The sequence below is a fragment of the Saccostrea echinata genome, unplaced genomic scaffold, assembly GCF_033153115.1.
Source record: "Saccostrea echinata isolate AGI-Se365-2 ecotype Australia unplaced genomic scaffold, CSIRO_AGI_Sech_v1 ptg000016l, whole genome shotgun sequence".
Taxonomy (NCBI): domain Eukaryota; kingdom Metazoa; phylum Mollusca; class Bivalvia; order Ostreida; family Ostreidae; genus Saccostrea; species Saccostrea echinata.
Window position 1 is genome coordinate 1,600,912 of NW_026889765.1, and position 11,799 is coordinate 1,612,710.

At 34.7% G+C, this 11,799-nt stretch overlaps 2 protein-coding genes across 3 annotated transcripts in view; one reads left to right on the forward strand and one right to left on the reverse strand.

The window, feature by feature from the left end:
- Positions 1 to 4,541, reverse strand: part of LOC133188326 (uncharacterized) — a 226,155-nt gene extending 221,614 nt beyond the window's left edge. Inside the window, exons 1-2 of one of the 2 annotated variants that reach the window (XM_061323702.1) lie at positions 4,369 to 4,540; positions 2,358 to 2,469 (exon numbers count right to left, since the gene is read on the reverse strand). In XM_061323702.1, coding sequence (XP_061179686.1) covers positions 2,358 to 2,469; positions 4,369 to 4,483 — 227 coding nt within the window. In that variant the 5' untranslated portion in view covers positions 4,484 to 4,540. Of the gene's footprint in view, positions 1 to 2,357; positions 2,470 to 4,368 lie in introns of both variants that reach the window. The other variant, XM_061323703.1, reaches the window with a different exon arrangement.
- Positions 4,542 to 4,795: 254 nt separating this feature from the next.
- LOC133188327 (uncharacterized) lies at positions 4,796 to 8,638 on the forward strand. The gene is made up of 2 exons (XM_061323704.1): positions 4,796 to 5,087; positions 7,933 to 8,638. Exons 1-2 carry the CDS (start codon positions 5,005 to 5,007, stop codon positions 8,528 to 8,530), a joined length of 681 nt encoding a protein of 226 aa, XP_061179688.1. The 5' UTR covers positions 4,796 to 5,004; the 3' UTR covers positions 8,531 to 8,638.
- Positions 8,639 to 11,799: the final 3,161 nt, after the last annotated feature.

Below are 11,799 nucleotides of genomic sequence, written 5' to 3' on the forward strand. Positions count from 1 at the left end.
CTGCACACCCTTTACCCAAAGGTACTGTGTGGGTGAAGTATGAGCCAGATTGGACCAAGGAGAGAGAAGATATGCTCTGGACAAGAGATCTCAGACAGACAGACGGACAGACAGACTGATCACTATAGGGCACCTGCAGAGCGGGGCCCTAATTATAACATCAAAGCCATATTTGGATAATGATACAAGTTCATAATATCATCTTTTGATGTCTACTTGTTTATGATATGGTACTAGGTTTACAATACATAAAAAAAGACTGCTGAATTAATTGCAACAGTAAAGCCACCCGCATGGTACAGTGGTTAGAGCTTTCATTCTATTTTCTCAAAGTAATGAGTGGAGACCAGTCCTTCAAATGAGACTTATAAACTGAGATCCTATATTGCAGATGTTGCTGGTATGATAAAAATCCCTCACTGCTCAATGGTCAAAAGTGCCAAGTACAGGTCTAAATTTGTAACATTCCACCTGCAACTGGTGATATTCCAACATGAGTGAAAAATTCTTGAAGGGACATAAAACACACTAAACCAACCCACCAATGGCTGTGTGACCAACAAGGATGTCTGATGAAGCACAGTCTACCTTCGATCTCCTAGTCCTTTATATAATCACCAGGAAATGCAGACAGTGAGATCAATTCCTGGTTCTTGAGTAAACATCTTCAGTATCGGCAACATCAAATGTATTTCTTGAGAAGTTGCTTTTTAACCATGAATTCAATTGGAGGGAATTCTACCTTGTGAACAAATATTATCAAAACTTTGTACCCTGCCATTTGTCACCCCAAATTCATTGTCAGCTAGTACTAGTCCCTTGTAGATCAAGTTGGAATAATTTTTATGACTATGATATATTTCCAAATTCCATTACAGGAGAGGCCTAGCTATTTTTTTAACAAGTTATCTACCTACTGACCTTTCATATCTCTTTTAAGAGCTGGTGAGTTTTCCTGGGGGTGCCAATCCCATTTTTCGCAAACATAATGAAATTGTGCAACTGTGATAGATGCATCTTGCCTGGTTTAAAATCTATAAAGTAGCACCTATCATTTCATATTATTACTTAATTGTTGCATCAAATTCAGCTATTTGTATGTGCTTTAGTGTGATTTGGCAGGCCATGGAAGTTTGTAGCAGACACTAAGCAGTAAAAAGATGCAAGGAGACTATTCTGTGTGGGTTATTTGCAGACTAGCAGTATTGATTTTGTAGTTTGTGAGCCACTTAGACCAAATCCCAGACATTGGGAAAAACAAAAATGCAAATAGAAGCAACACCTTCCACAAGACATCATACAACAGAACATTATGTAACCAAAAATTATATTAAAAGCAGATTGCAAAATATTATTAATAAGCTTACTTAACTGCCTTTGATATTCAAAATACATAAAACTTTTTTTATGTAGCAGGGTTGATAGATGACTGAATATTATTTGCTAAATTAAGCTTAATATATTTATGTGATTTTTCATGTAAAAAAAAAATCACTGCTAGTGCCCCCCCCCCCCCCCCCAAAGAAAATCATTTCTTTAACCCTGACAGGACATCACAGTTACCTTGCAAATTTTTTCTGCATATTTCAAAGCACACACACACACTTTTAGGAGGGGGCATGTTAAAGGCTCAGTAGATAAGATTCATTTTTCACTTTATATTCACTGCACAATTGTATACTCTATATGACAGCTGAGATTATTTATATCATTTATTTATTCAAATCACTGAAAGTTATCAATAGTTCAAGGTCACTCAATTGCCATCAATCAGTGCTTTACAATCCTAATTCATGATGGCTTCATTTCCACCCACTAACAGAGTTCATAGATTTACAAAATCACAATAAATAATACTGATATTGCTTTGGTACCAAAAGCTACTTGGAGCATATATTATCTCCAGGAAGTTAAATAAGTTACATTATCATGTAAACTTTAGCATGTGTGTTTGAGTGTTTGATTCATCATCAGTTCTCTTCCATTACAATCCTAGCCATAAAGGTCTGGGTGGGAGGTTTTGTGAAAGATCATTTTATGGTGTTAACAGAAAGATCTGAAAAGGTGCCAAGTTTTGTGTTCATGGAGTGCTGTAAGATTAAATGTTACATGTACATGTAGCAAGTAAATCTATTCATTGTATATCCTAAACGGGGTAACACTTAGATTCCAGTGAACATAACAAAATATACCAGGGTATTTGGTATACTCACATTAATAAAAGCATGCAAAAAGCTGAGAAGAAAATTGACATGTATTTACATGAGAGTGCTAAACTTATACAAGATGTGAAACAGTACATATTTTATGCATGCATTGTTTAGAATAATAATGGATTTTTTTCTTCATATACTTACCAGTTGATAAAGGAACTCTTTCCAGCTGAGTGATTGCCAATAAGGAGGACTGAGATCTTCTTTCTGGGTGCAAGTAATGTCAAGTCCAAACTCTCTGCTATCTTTATAAGGCCTTTAAGATGGTACAGAAAAAAATGTCACACTTTTGGAAAGTGCACTCAATGTATCAATAAACTTTATTACTTGAAAAACCCTCACATTCTAAAATGAGGTGGTGGTGGAGGGCAGTGTGGGGGTGGGGAATTGATCCCAAACTGTGTGAGAATCAAGAAATTTCAATTACAATTTATAATACAACACTGCCACATAACATTTATATTCCTAAAATTGTCCATATGGCATTAATTGCTTTTTTGATCATACATTTTGCGTCATATTTTACAATTTAACAATTTAAGCATCGATCAATCCATATATATTATAGGATAGTACTCTCTTTCCCTATGCATCTTAACAAACAGACCCCCCCCCCCAAGTGTTTTCCCTTTATTTCAAAAGTAATGGGTTAGGGATCAATTGCAACAGGCTTTAGGTTGAGGTTTATGACAAATCTCTGTGGACCTTACAGCAATAAAATTTTGATTTTTTTTTTAAATTTCAAAGCAGCATTTTATTTCAACTGAATCATTTAATTTGGCTGGTAGCCAGTTCTTAGGACCCCCCCCCCCCCCCAAGAAAAAAAAATCATACATAGAGAATATCCTTAAATCGATCCTGTTGCTGAATGGAAAGTGATTGCATCACTAGTTTACACAAATGCATACATGTATATAATGCTTCAGTTCCTGTTTCAGATTGTCTCTTGCCTTTCAAAATATCAAATCCTACATCCTTCTGTGGAATGAGATGAATATACAGATTATCTTGATCATTGTGAACTTTTACACACAAGCACTGTCCAAGATATAGGACATTCTGCTTTCAGGGAGATTTAAATTCCATTTTGCCATGTAGAAAAGTATATCAATATAAATTATGACACATTTTCCTTCATTTGATACTCTTATTACACCATGAACCTTTGATAATATAAAAGGACTAAACAATACATCTAGGGTACATTTTTAGGATGGGGTGGGGTGGGGGGTTACTGTCTAGTTGTTAGGTGTGCCCACACTTTGTTTCCAATATATACTATGATGATTTTATATTCTTTTGTGAATGCTTCACCGTCACATTAAATGAAGCTGTTTCTAAATAATTTTGAAATCCTTTAATACCAAGTGATCGATTTTTTTTTAAACATATTTATTTTAAGTATTTGGCAATTCAGCAAATCACATCTTTCCACCTCATGAATTGTTGACTTGTGTTCACACCCACATGACTCAAAATGTTGTATACTCACCTGTGACACTGCATGTGAACAAAGAGGGAGACTTTTCCATTGATTTTTTTACTCAGATTGATAAATGACTGTATTACATTTATAATCACTGTGAAAATTTTCAAGAAAATATCTTGTGAAGACAGCTATTTGAAGGTCATACAGTACTATGAGTCATCGTTCATCCAGACACATTCACAACCTGCTGCAATGATGCATCAACTCATCGATCCCCTTTCTTTTTTTTCATTGTTCTTGTTCTTTCCAGATTTTTTATTCTTGAAATCCTGCCAAGATGTCACCAAACAAGTACTTTTTTCGCCATGAGTGACCACGTCAAAATAAAGAAAACTGCATAGACCAGTCTGAATTGATCAGACAGGATTATATTTAGAACATGCTCGGCGGGGTCAATCCAGTATTTGGACAGGTCTTTAATAAAAACTCCTTTAACAACAATTTTCTTTGGCAAGTTTAAAGAGATGCTTTTCATCTCCACAAATTAAAAAAAACACACTGACAGAAAATTCAAGAAAAATCTCGAATATCAATTCTCAAAACGTGAAAAAGTGCCGAGTCGGCTAAATGAATGAAATGACGGAAATTCACCGGCCCATGCCCTTGTGAATTGCATAAGTAATTTTTAAAACGATGTCTGCTCTCAATGAAAGAAAACTTGCTCACCATTATCCGGGTCTGTGTAGAGGAAATGACATTCTTTAAGAATCTTCTCGTTGGTGGACTGAGTCGACGAGTCCGCGGCAGTCGCCGACGATTTCTGCTTAACTTTGCCAGACATCACACAGCTCCTGTCAAGTCGAGCAGACAGTTTATTAGGTCCGACTGGATGTTGTACTTCATTTCCGAGAACAGGAAGCGACTTTATACGCACTTTTATACAAAATAATGTACGCAGATATAACACAGCTACGCTAATATTTGTTTGTTTACTTCTTCAAGTCTAACATCTGAATTTTAATATTCAGGGAAGATGAAATATGTTCACCGAAACTATTTGTGTATATTTAGGGATTTTGCAATATTTTTAAAAAGACCCTTCGGTTCTCAATTCCACGGCGACTTCCGTCAGCTGATCGGAGAATGATCCGAAGTAAAAAGATGCTGGGAAGATGTTTTATTCAATGAAATATCGATTACTCCTTCATATAAAGCATGAATTTTACCACAAAAGCGTGTCATCTATTATTTTCATGTATATAACTATTATTTCACCGTACTTTCCGATGACGATGCACAAGCCGGTATTATCGACGAATCCTATCAAGTATACGATTTACTTCGAAGCTGAGGTAAACAAATATGGCGTCTCTTGTACCTAATTATGGTAGTGATGAAGATTCGTCTTATACGGATTCAGATGATAATGTCACAATATCAACGACGTTAGTATTAATTCATATTTGGATAAACTTCTATATTACTGCCATATACAATGCATACCTGCATTTGAGGTGGCACATAACAGAAATAATTATAAATTGTCAACATTGTCATTCTTAAAATATGAACAACTGAACAAATGAAGACGAAAAGCAGTTTTCATGAAACTGTTTTATCATTATCATGGCTAGTCAGTGTAGGAATAGTATTTAGTCTCAGTTCTAGTTCATCCTAGTACTGAAACATAACCTGTATGTGATAATGTCACTGTCATGTTTGAAGGTGCGACTGCAACCATTGGGATAAGCGCATTTTTATTATCACATACTATATATACAGTAGATATACTATACTAATATGCTTTACGGTCCCACTGGGCTGAACACAGTTGTATACCATAAAAAAACTTTTACATAACAAAGTTTATACTTTAAATTTTGATCCGGCTGCCTCTTCGAACTTCAAAACTCATGAGATAGTCATACTGCGACACCACATGATGTCGTATCTAAGTTGCATTTCCATAACTGAGTCTAAATAGGCCTTTTGCAATTTTGTAACAAAAGGCATTGTAGAGAAGATGCAATTATTTTTAGTCTTGTTTAAGTTCTTGCAGATTTAAATCAACGACGTTAGTATTAATTCATATTTGGATTCGCCATTATCGCATGAAATCCTGGTAGCAATGGAATTCTGAAAAGGTTTCACAAAAAAATTTGCATTGAAAAATCAGAAGTTTTTGAAACAGCTCCATTATAAAGTAACTTAAAGTCATATCTTTACCAAACTTGTATGAATGTTGTAACGAGATTTACTAGACATACTTTGGATGCTGCATCAAACTAATAATTTATTTTTCTTTTTGGATGAGTGAATATAAAGCAGGTTTATTGGTTTATTCCCCAGTGACTGTTAACTTTACCTAGCCCAAACTTGCATGGTTGTTTAGGGTTGCACTCAATCAGACTTGCTTTAGATGCTATGTCTGACCTACATTTTCTGGAAATTCACTGTAGATTCTTGCATATATTGAGCTGATCATTTTTTTTTTAAAGTGAGTCTTGAGAAGTTAAAGATCAGGTTCACATTTTTTTGGACAGATTTTTGATGGAATTACAGCCTATACCATTAGGAGATTCAGTATTTAAATCCTTTTCAGATTTTCACTATTAATATTATTTAGCAACACTTGCACTTGCTATGTCACAAAGGTTCTTCAAGAACAACTGCAATTAATAAGACATTTAATTTCCAACTTCTGCCCGATATATCATGTCAGCACAACTCAAACACCATCTTACTTCCTCTATCATGATAATGTTAAGAATATATTTTACACAATTGTTTCACTAGATTTGCATCCCCCCCCCCTTACTGCACCTGAGATCTGAGCATATTTTACAGCAAACTGGAGTGTAAAACCAATTTAATTTGTGCAGTGAAATGATTATTCAATGATGTTTTAGACATATGAAGGACATTTAAAAATTTCCAAGAACTGTTTTATAAAATATTAAACATTTAACGGAAGTTGATGTGTTTTATACTCTGAGGGACTGGTCTTGCAATCAATCTTTGTTGTGAACCCACCTCTGCTGCTGTAGTAAGCACAATACTTCATGTACAAATCTGATGAAACAGAAAAATTAACTTTGAAACATACTGCACTGAGCATTGATCATGGTTTCAAATTGTGACATCTCCAGATAAGATGAGCAGTAAATATTGAGACTGAATTATTTTGAAAATCTATTTGAAAATGTTAGTGTTAGGGATGGGTATCGGCAACAATTTTGTATCGTGATATATCACGATTTTTTCCCACAAATATCAGGATAAATTGTGATATTTTTACACACAATTTTTACTAATATTTCAAATGAATTTCCATAATATTTCTTAAAAATATGCTATAAAAACATTAACTTTACTTTATAAATCATTATTTATTTAATATAAAGCATGTTTGGATGCTGTTGTTTAACTGTTTTGAACATTTTTTACACTTTCTGTAATTGTCATTCAATGGTTTGAACAAATAAATGAATAATTTCTGGAATTTTTAGTTATATGTACCAAATACCGGTATTTTACTCTCCGTATCACGATTCATATCACGTAATGAAAAATCGCATCCCTAGTTAATGTACGATTGATATACTATAAAAGCAGAAATATTCATTTAGGATTAAATATTGTAACAGTTGTTAACAGTTATCAACGAAACTAAATCCCACATGATTTTTTATTGTCAATGGATAGAGTTGCTTTCAAAACAACAAAATTTAATGACTACAAAACTGTTTTAAATGATAATTCATTGAAATTTTATCCCCATGAAAATTTGTGCTTCTACAGTTTTTTTAATCAGTAAGAGCATTCACTCAATAGAGTGCTGCATTCAATTTTGTAATCTAATTCATTTCCTTATGTTTATAATATTATGTGTTCAGTAGAAGTCTTTGTCTTCTTCTGTTACTATCTTGTTTAACTACTTTTAACATGTAAACCATTGCATTTAATTGCTTCTGACAACCAGAGTTGGATGTATATAGTTAATGGTGCTTACACAGGCAACTGTCACTGGTTAATATGTAAATAAAGGTGGACTTCATTATTTCGAACACCAATATCTAGAAAACCAGGAATATGTTGAAGTGAGTTTGCAGCCCCAAAACCTTTATGTTTTTTATCCTTGTTACATGTATCTTGGATCCTTGGATATCTCAATTTTAAGTTTAATCTTGGTCTTGTAGATTTTGAGATAACTAGGTTTGACTGTACATATCTAGGAAAATGTCAGGATAGTACTCACATAATTTAATTTTATTCACTCCATTTTCTCAGGGCACAGAAAGAAACGGAAGACAAAGCAAATCAGAACTTTTTTGATGCTGGTGCAAGTAGTTCAGATGAAGATGACAAAGAGGATGTAAAAACTGATGATAAAAACCGTCTTCCTAATCCAATGCTAGGCAGTCTCCCTCAACCAGTGTTTGATGCAGACAATGAGAAGGAATTACTTTCTGTGTTCACAAATCCTTACGAACAGGCAGAGCAAGCTAAAAATACTGTTCTTGAAAAACATGTCAAAATGGTCGAGAGGAATATTCCAAAAGGAAAAGCTGGGCAAGTCTGCTTTAAATACAAGAAAGGAAAGTGTCCGTATGGGAAAAATTGTAGATATTCTCATGACTTGAGTTCAGAACTGATTTCAAAACCACCAGCAATGACGGAGGAAAAGTCAGTGTTTGATTTTCATCACCACTCTGTTACTGTGCAAAAAATTGAACCTGAGCTGGAAGATGATGACAATTATATGGCAAATGCCAAAAGGAAAAAAAGGTCTGGAATTACTGACAACTTATTGCCTCCAAAAAGAGCTCTAAAATCATTGGATAAACAAAGACAAACTGAACGGCCATGGACTGTTTCTGATAAATAAAATTGATAGTTTTCTTAAATTGTGTTTGTCATATGATGTAACCACAAATTCATAATGGTAAATTATGCCATATACTATTACAGTGCAATAAAATTTACTCTATATTTACAGCATTACTACATGTTACTGATATTAAATATAGTAAACAGTGAGAGAATAATATTTACATGTCAACTTGAAACAGTTTCTGAACAGACTTCATTACCATAGGAATAAGTTAATGTTATGCTCTTTTTTATTTGGGGAAAATGATTTTTCAGTTTTTCTGTAGCTGAAAATTCTATCATTTTTAGCTCATCTCAACAAAGTTGGGAGGATCTAATGTAATACCCTCGGCGTCAGCATCCCAGGTAAAAGTTTGTGGAGCAGATTTCTTTTCAAGTACTTCTATGCCTTATATTTATCAGAGATGCATGGAAGATGCTTCCTAGTATGTATCATTGTACCAGTAAAGGTTTCAAATGCCACAATTTCAGCTAAAAATTGACCAGGTTAAATTTTTTGGAGCAGGTTAAAGTTTTAGGAGCAGATTTCATTTCCAAGTAACTATAAACCCTACATTGACTAAACTTTAATGGATGATACATTAAAGAGTGAATATCAGGCTTGCTTCGGATGCTGGAACTGAACATCTTTATCTGGATGAGTGACCAGGTTAAAGTTTTTGTAGCAGGTTCATTCTAAAGTAACTATTTGTCCTACCTGGACCAAGCTTGTTTAGAGATACATCTAAGGATGCACACTACTGGACTTGCTTCAGATGCTGAATTTGACTTGCATATTCCAGATGAACAAAGAAGTTTTTGGAGCAGTTTCTTACTAAAGTGACTATAAACCGTATTCTAACCAACTTTGCACTGAATATACATTTATTGATGCACACTACCAGTGTTGCTTTGGATGTGGGATTTGACCTACATTTTCCAGATGAGTAATTAGGTTAAAGTTTTTGGAGCAGGTCCATGACCAAGAAACTGTATGGTCTATGTGAACCAAACTTGCATGGATAATGCATCAAGGGATGTACACTACCAGAGTTGCTTCAGATGCTGCATTTGACCTACATTTTCTAGATGAGTGACCAGAGGTTAAGTTTTTAAGAGCAGGTCAATTAACAAGAAGCTATAAGTCCTATCTAAGCCAAACTTGCATGGATGATGCATCAAGGGATGAACACTCTAAAAAATGCTTCAGATGCTGAATTTGACTTACATTTTCAGGATGAGTGACTAGTTTAAAGTTTTTAGATAAGTCCTTTCCCAAGTAATTGCAAGCTCTATCAGACCAAAATTGCATAAATGTTGCATATAGGAATGTTACTAGATTATTAGTTGAGTTTACTACATTATTGGTTTAGTGTGGGACTTTGCCTTACTTAAAGACAACATTTGTTGAGGTGAGCTCTATAATTTCTGATTACCAGTACCTATGTTTCCAAGAGTGAATATCTTGGATAATGATTACTGAATCTTGATAATGTGAATCATCATCACTATAATCTTACAGGTTAGTCATTATCTGCTGTTACTGATTAGCCAGAGAATACAGTAATTATTGTTACCCCTCTCTATCCCAGGGTAGACCATACAGTTTCTTGGTCATTGACCTGCTCCAAAAACATTAACAAAATGCAAACTTGATCTGTAACTCATCAAGGTAAATCACATTCCAAAAATCAGTTCAATATTTGCAAGCGTTTGGAAAAAAAGGTGTGGAAAACTAAGTGGGACAGATAGAGGGACAGACTGATGAATGGACAGACAGACAGATGGACAAAAGAGGAGAAAACTTATAGTCCCCTCTGGTCTCACTCAAAGGGAAGTAATAACTAATAATCTAGATTTCAAAGTTCGCTTCCAATATATTCTGATGTAAACATTTTATCTCAATGTGAATTACATGTATTAGAAAATTTGAAAGTCTGGGCCATAACTTTTATAAACATAGGTAATCATTGATTACAGAGCTCACCTCATCAAATGTTGTCTTTCAGTAAGGCAAAGTCCCAAACTAATAATCTAGTAGTGTGCATCCCTAGATGAAATATTTATGCAATTATGGTCCGATTGGGCATGCAGTTACTTGGGAATTGACTTACCTAAAAACTTTAAACTAGTCACTCACCCAGAAAATTTAAGTCATATCCAGCATCTGAAGCAAGATGGAGAGTGTTCATCCCATGATGCATCATCCATGTTAGTTTGGTTCAGATAGCCCTATAGTTTACTTTAACCTGGTCACTCATCTAGAAAATGTAGGTCAGATACAGCATTCGAAGCAAGCCTGGAAGTGTCTATCTTTAGATGTATCATCCATGTAAGTTTGGTCAACATATGGCTTAAAGTTACTTGGAAATGAGACCTTCTCCAAAAACTTTAACCTCAGGTCACTCATCTGAAAAATGTAGGTCAGATCCAGCATCCGAAGCAAGTCCAGTAGTGTGCATCCTCAGATGTATCATCCATGCAGGTTTGATCAAGGTAGGGCTTATAGTTACTTGGAAATGAAACCTGCTCCAAAAACTTAAACCTGGTCACTCATCCAGAAAATGTAGGTTAGATCCAGCATCTGAAGCAAGTCCAGTAGTGTGCATCTTCAGATGTATCATCCATGCAAGTTTGGTCAATATAGGGCTTATAGTAATACTTGGAAATGAGACCTGCTCCAAAAACTTTAACCTGCTCCAAGAACTTTAACCTGCTAAAAAAACATTAACCTGGTCATTCTTCAGCAGGAATTGCAGCATCTGAAACCTTGACTGGTACAATGAAACATACTAGAAGCATCCTCCATGCATATCTGATTAAGGAGGCTGGGGGGTCAACAAATTAACCACAAATTAACCACCAGATTTAACTTAATTTTTTAGATATGATATCTTAAGCTGTCAACTATCATTTGGCAAAGAAAAATTTCAAAAATTTTAGTTTTAAAATTTGATCATTTTCTATATCTTCATATGGAGCTCTTCTTCTAAAGGAGATCAATATAGTCTAAAAATGGCCACAACCCCCCAGCCTCTTTAAATAAGGACATAGAAGTACTTGAAAAGAAATCTGCTCCAAAAACTTTAACCTGGGACACCGAGGCTGACACCGAGGGTATTACATAAGCTCCCCCAACTTCATTGAGGTGAGCTAAAAATGGGTCAATGAGGTCAATGAAACTCGAACTTGATCTGTAAGTCATCAATAACAAAGGACATATGAAAAATCAGCTCATTTTCTACACACATAGGAAAAGAAAAATCTAGAAAACAGTATCCTCAC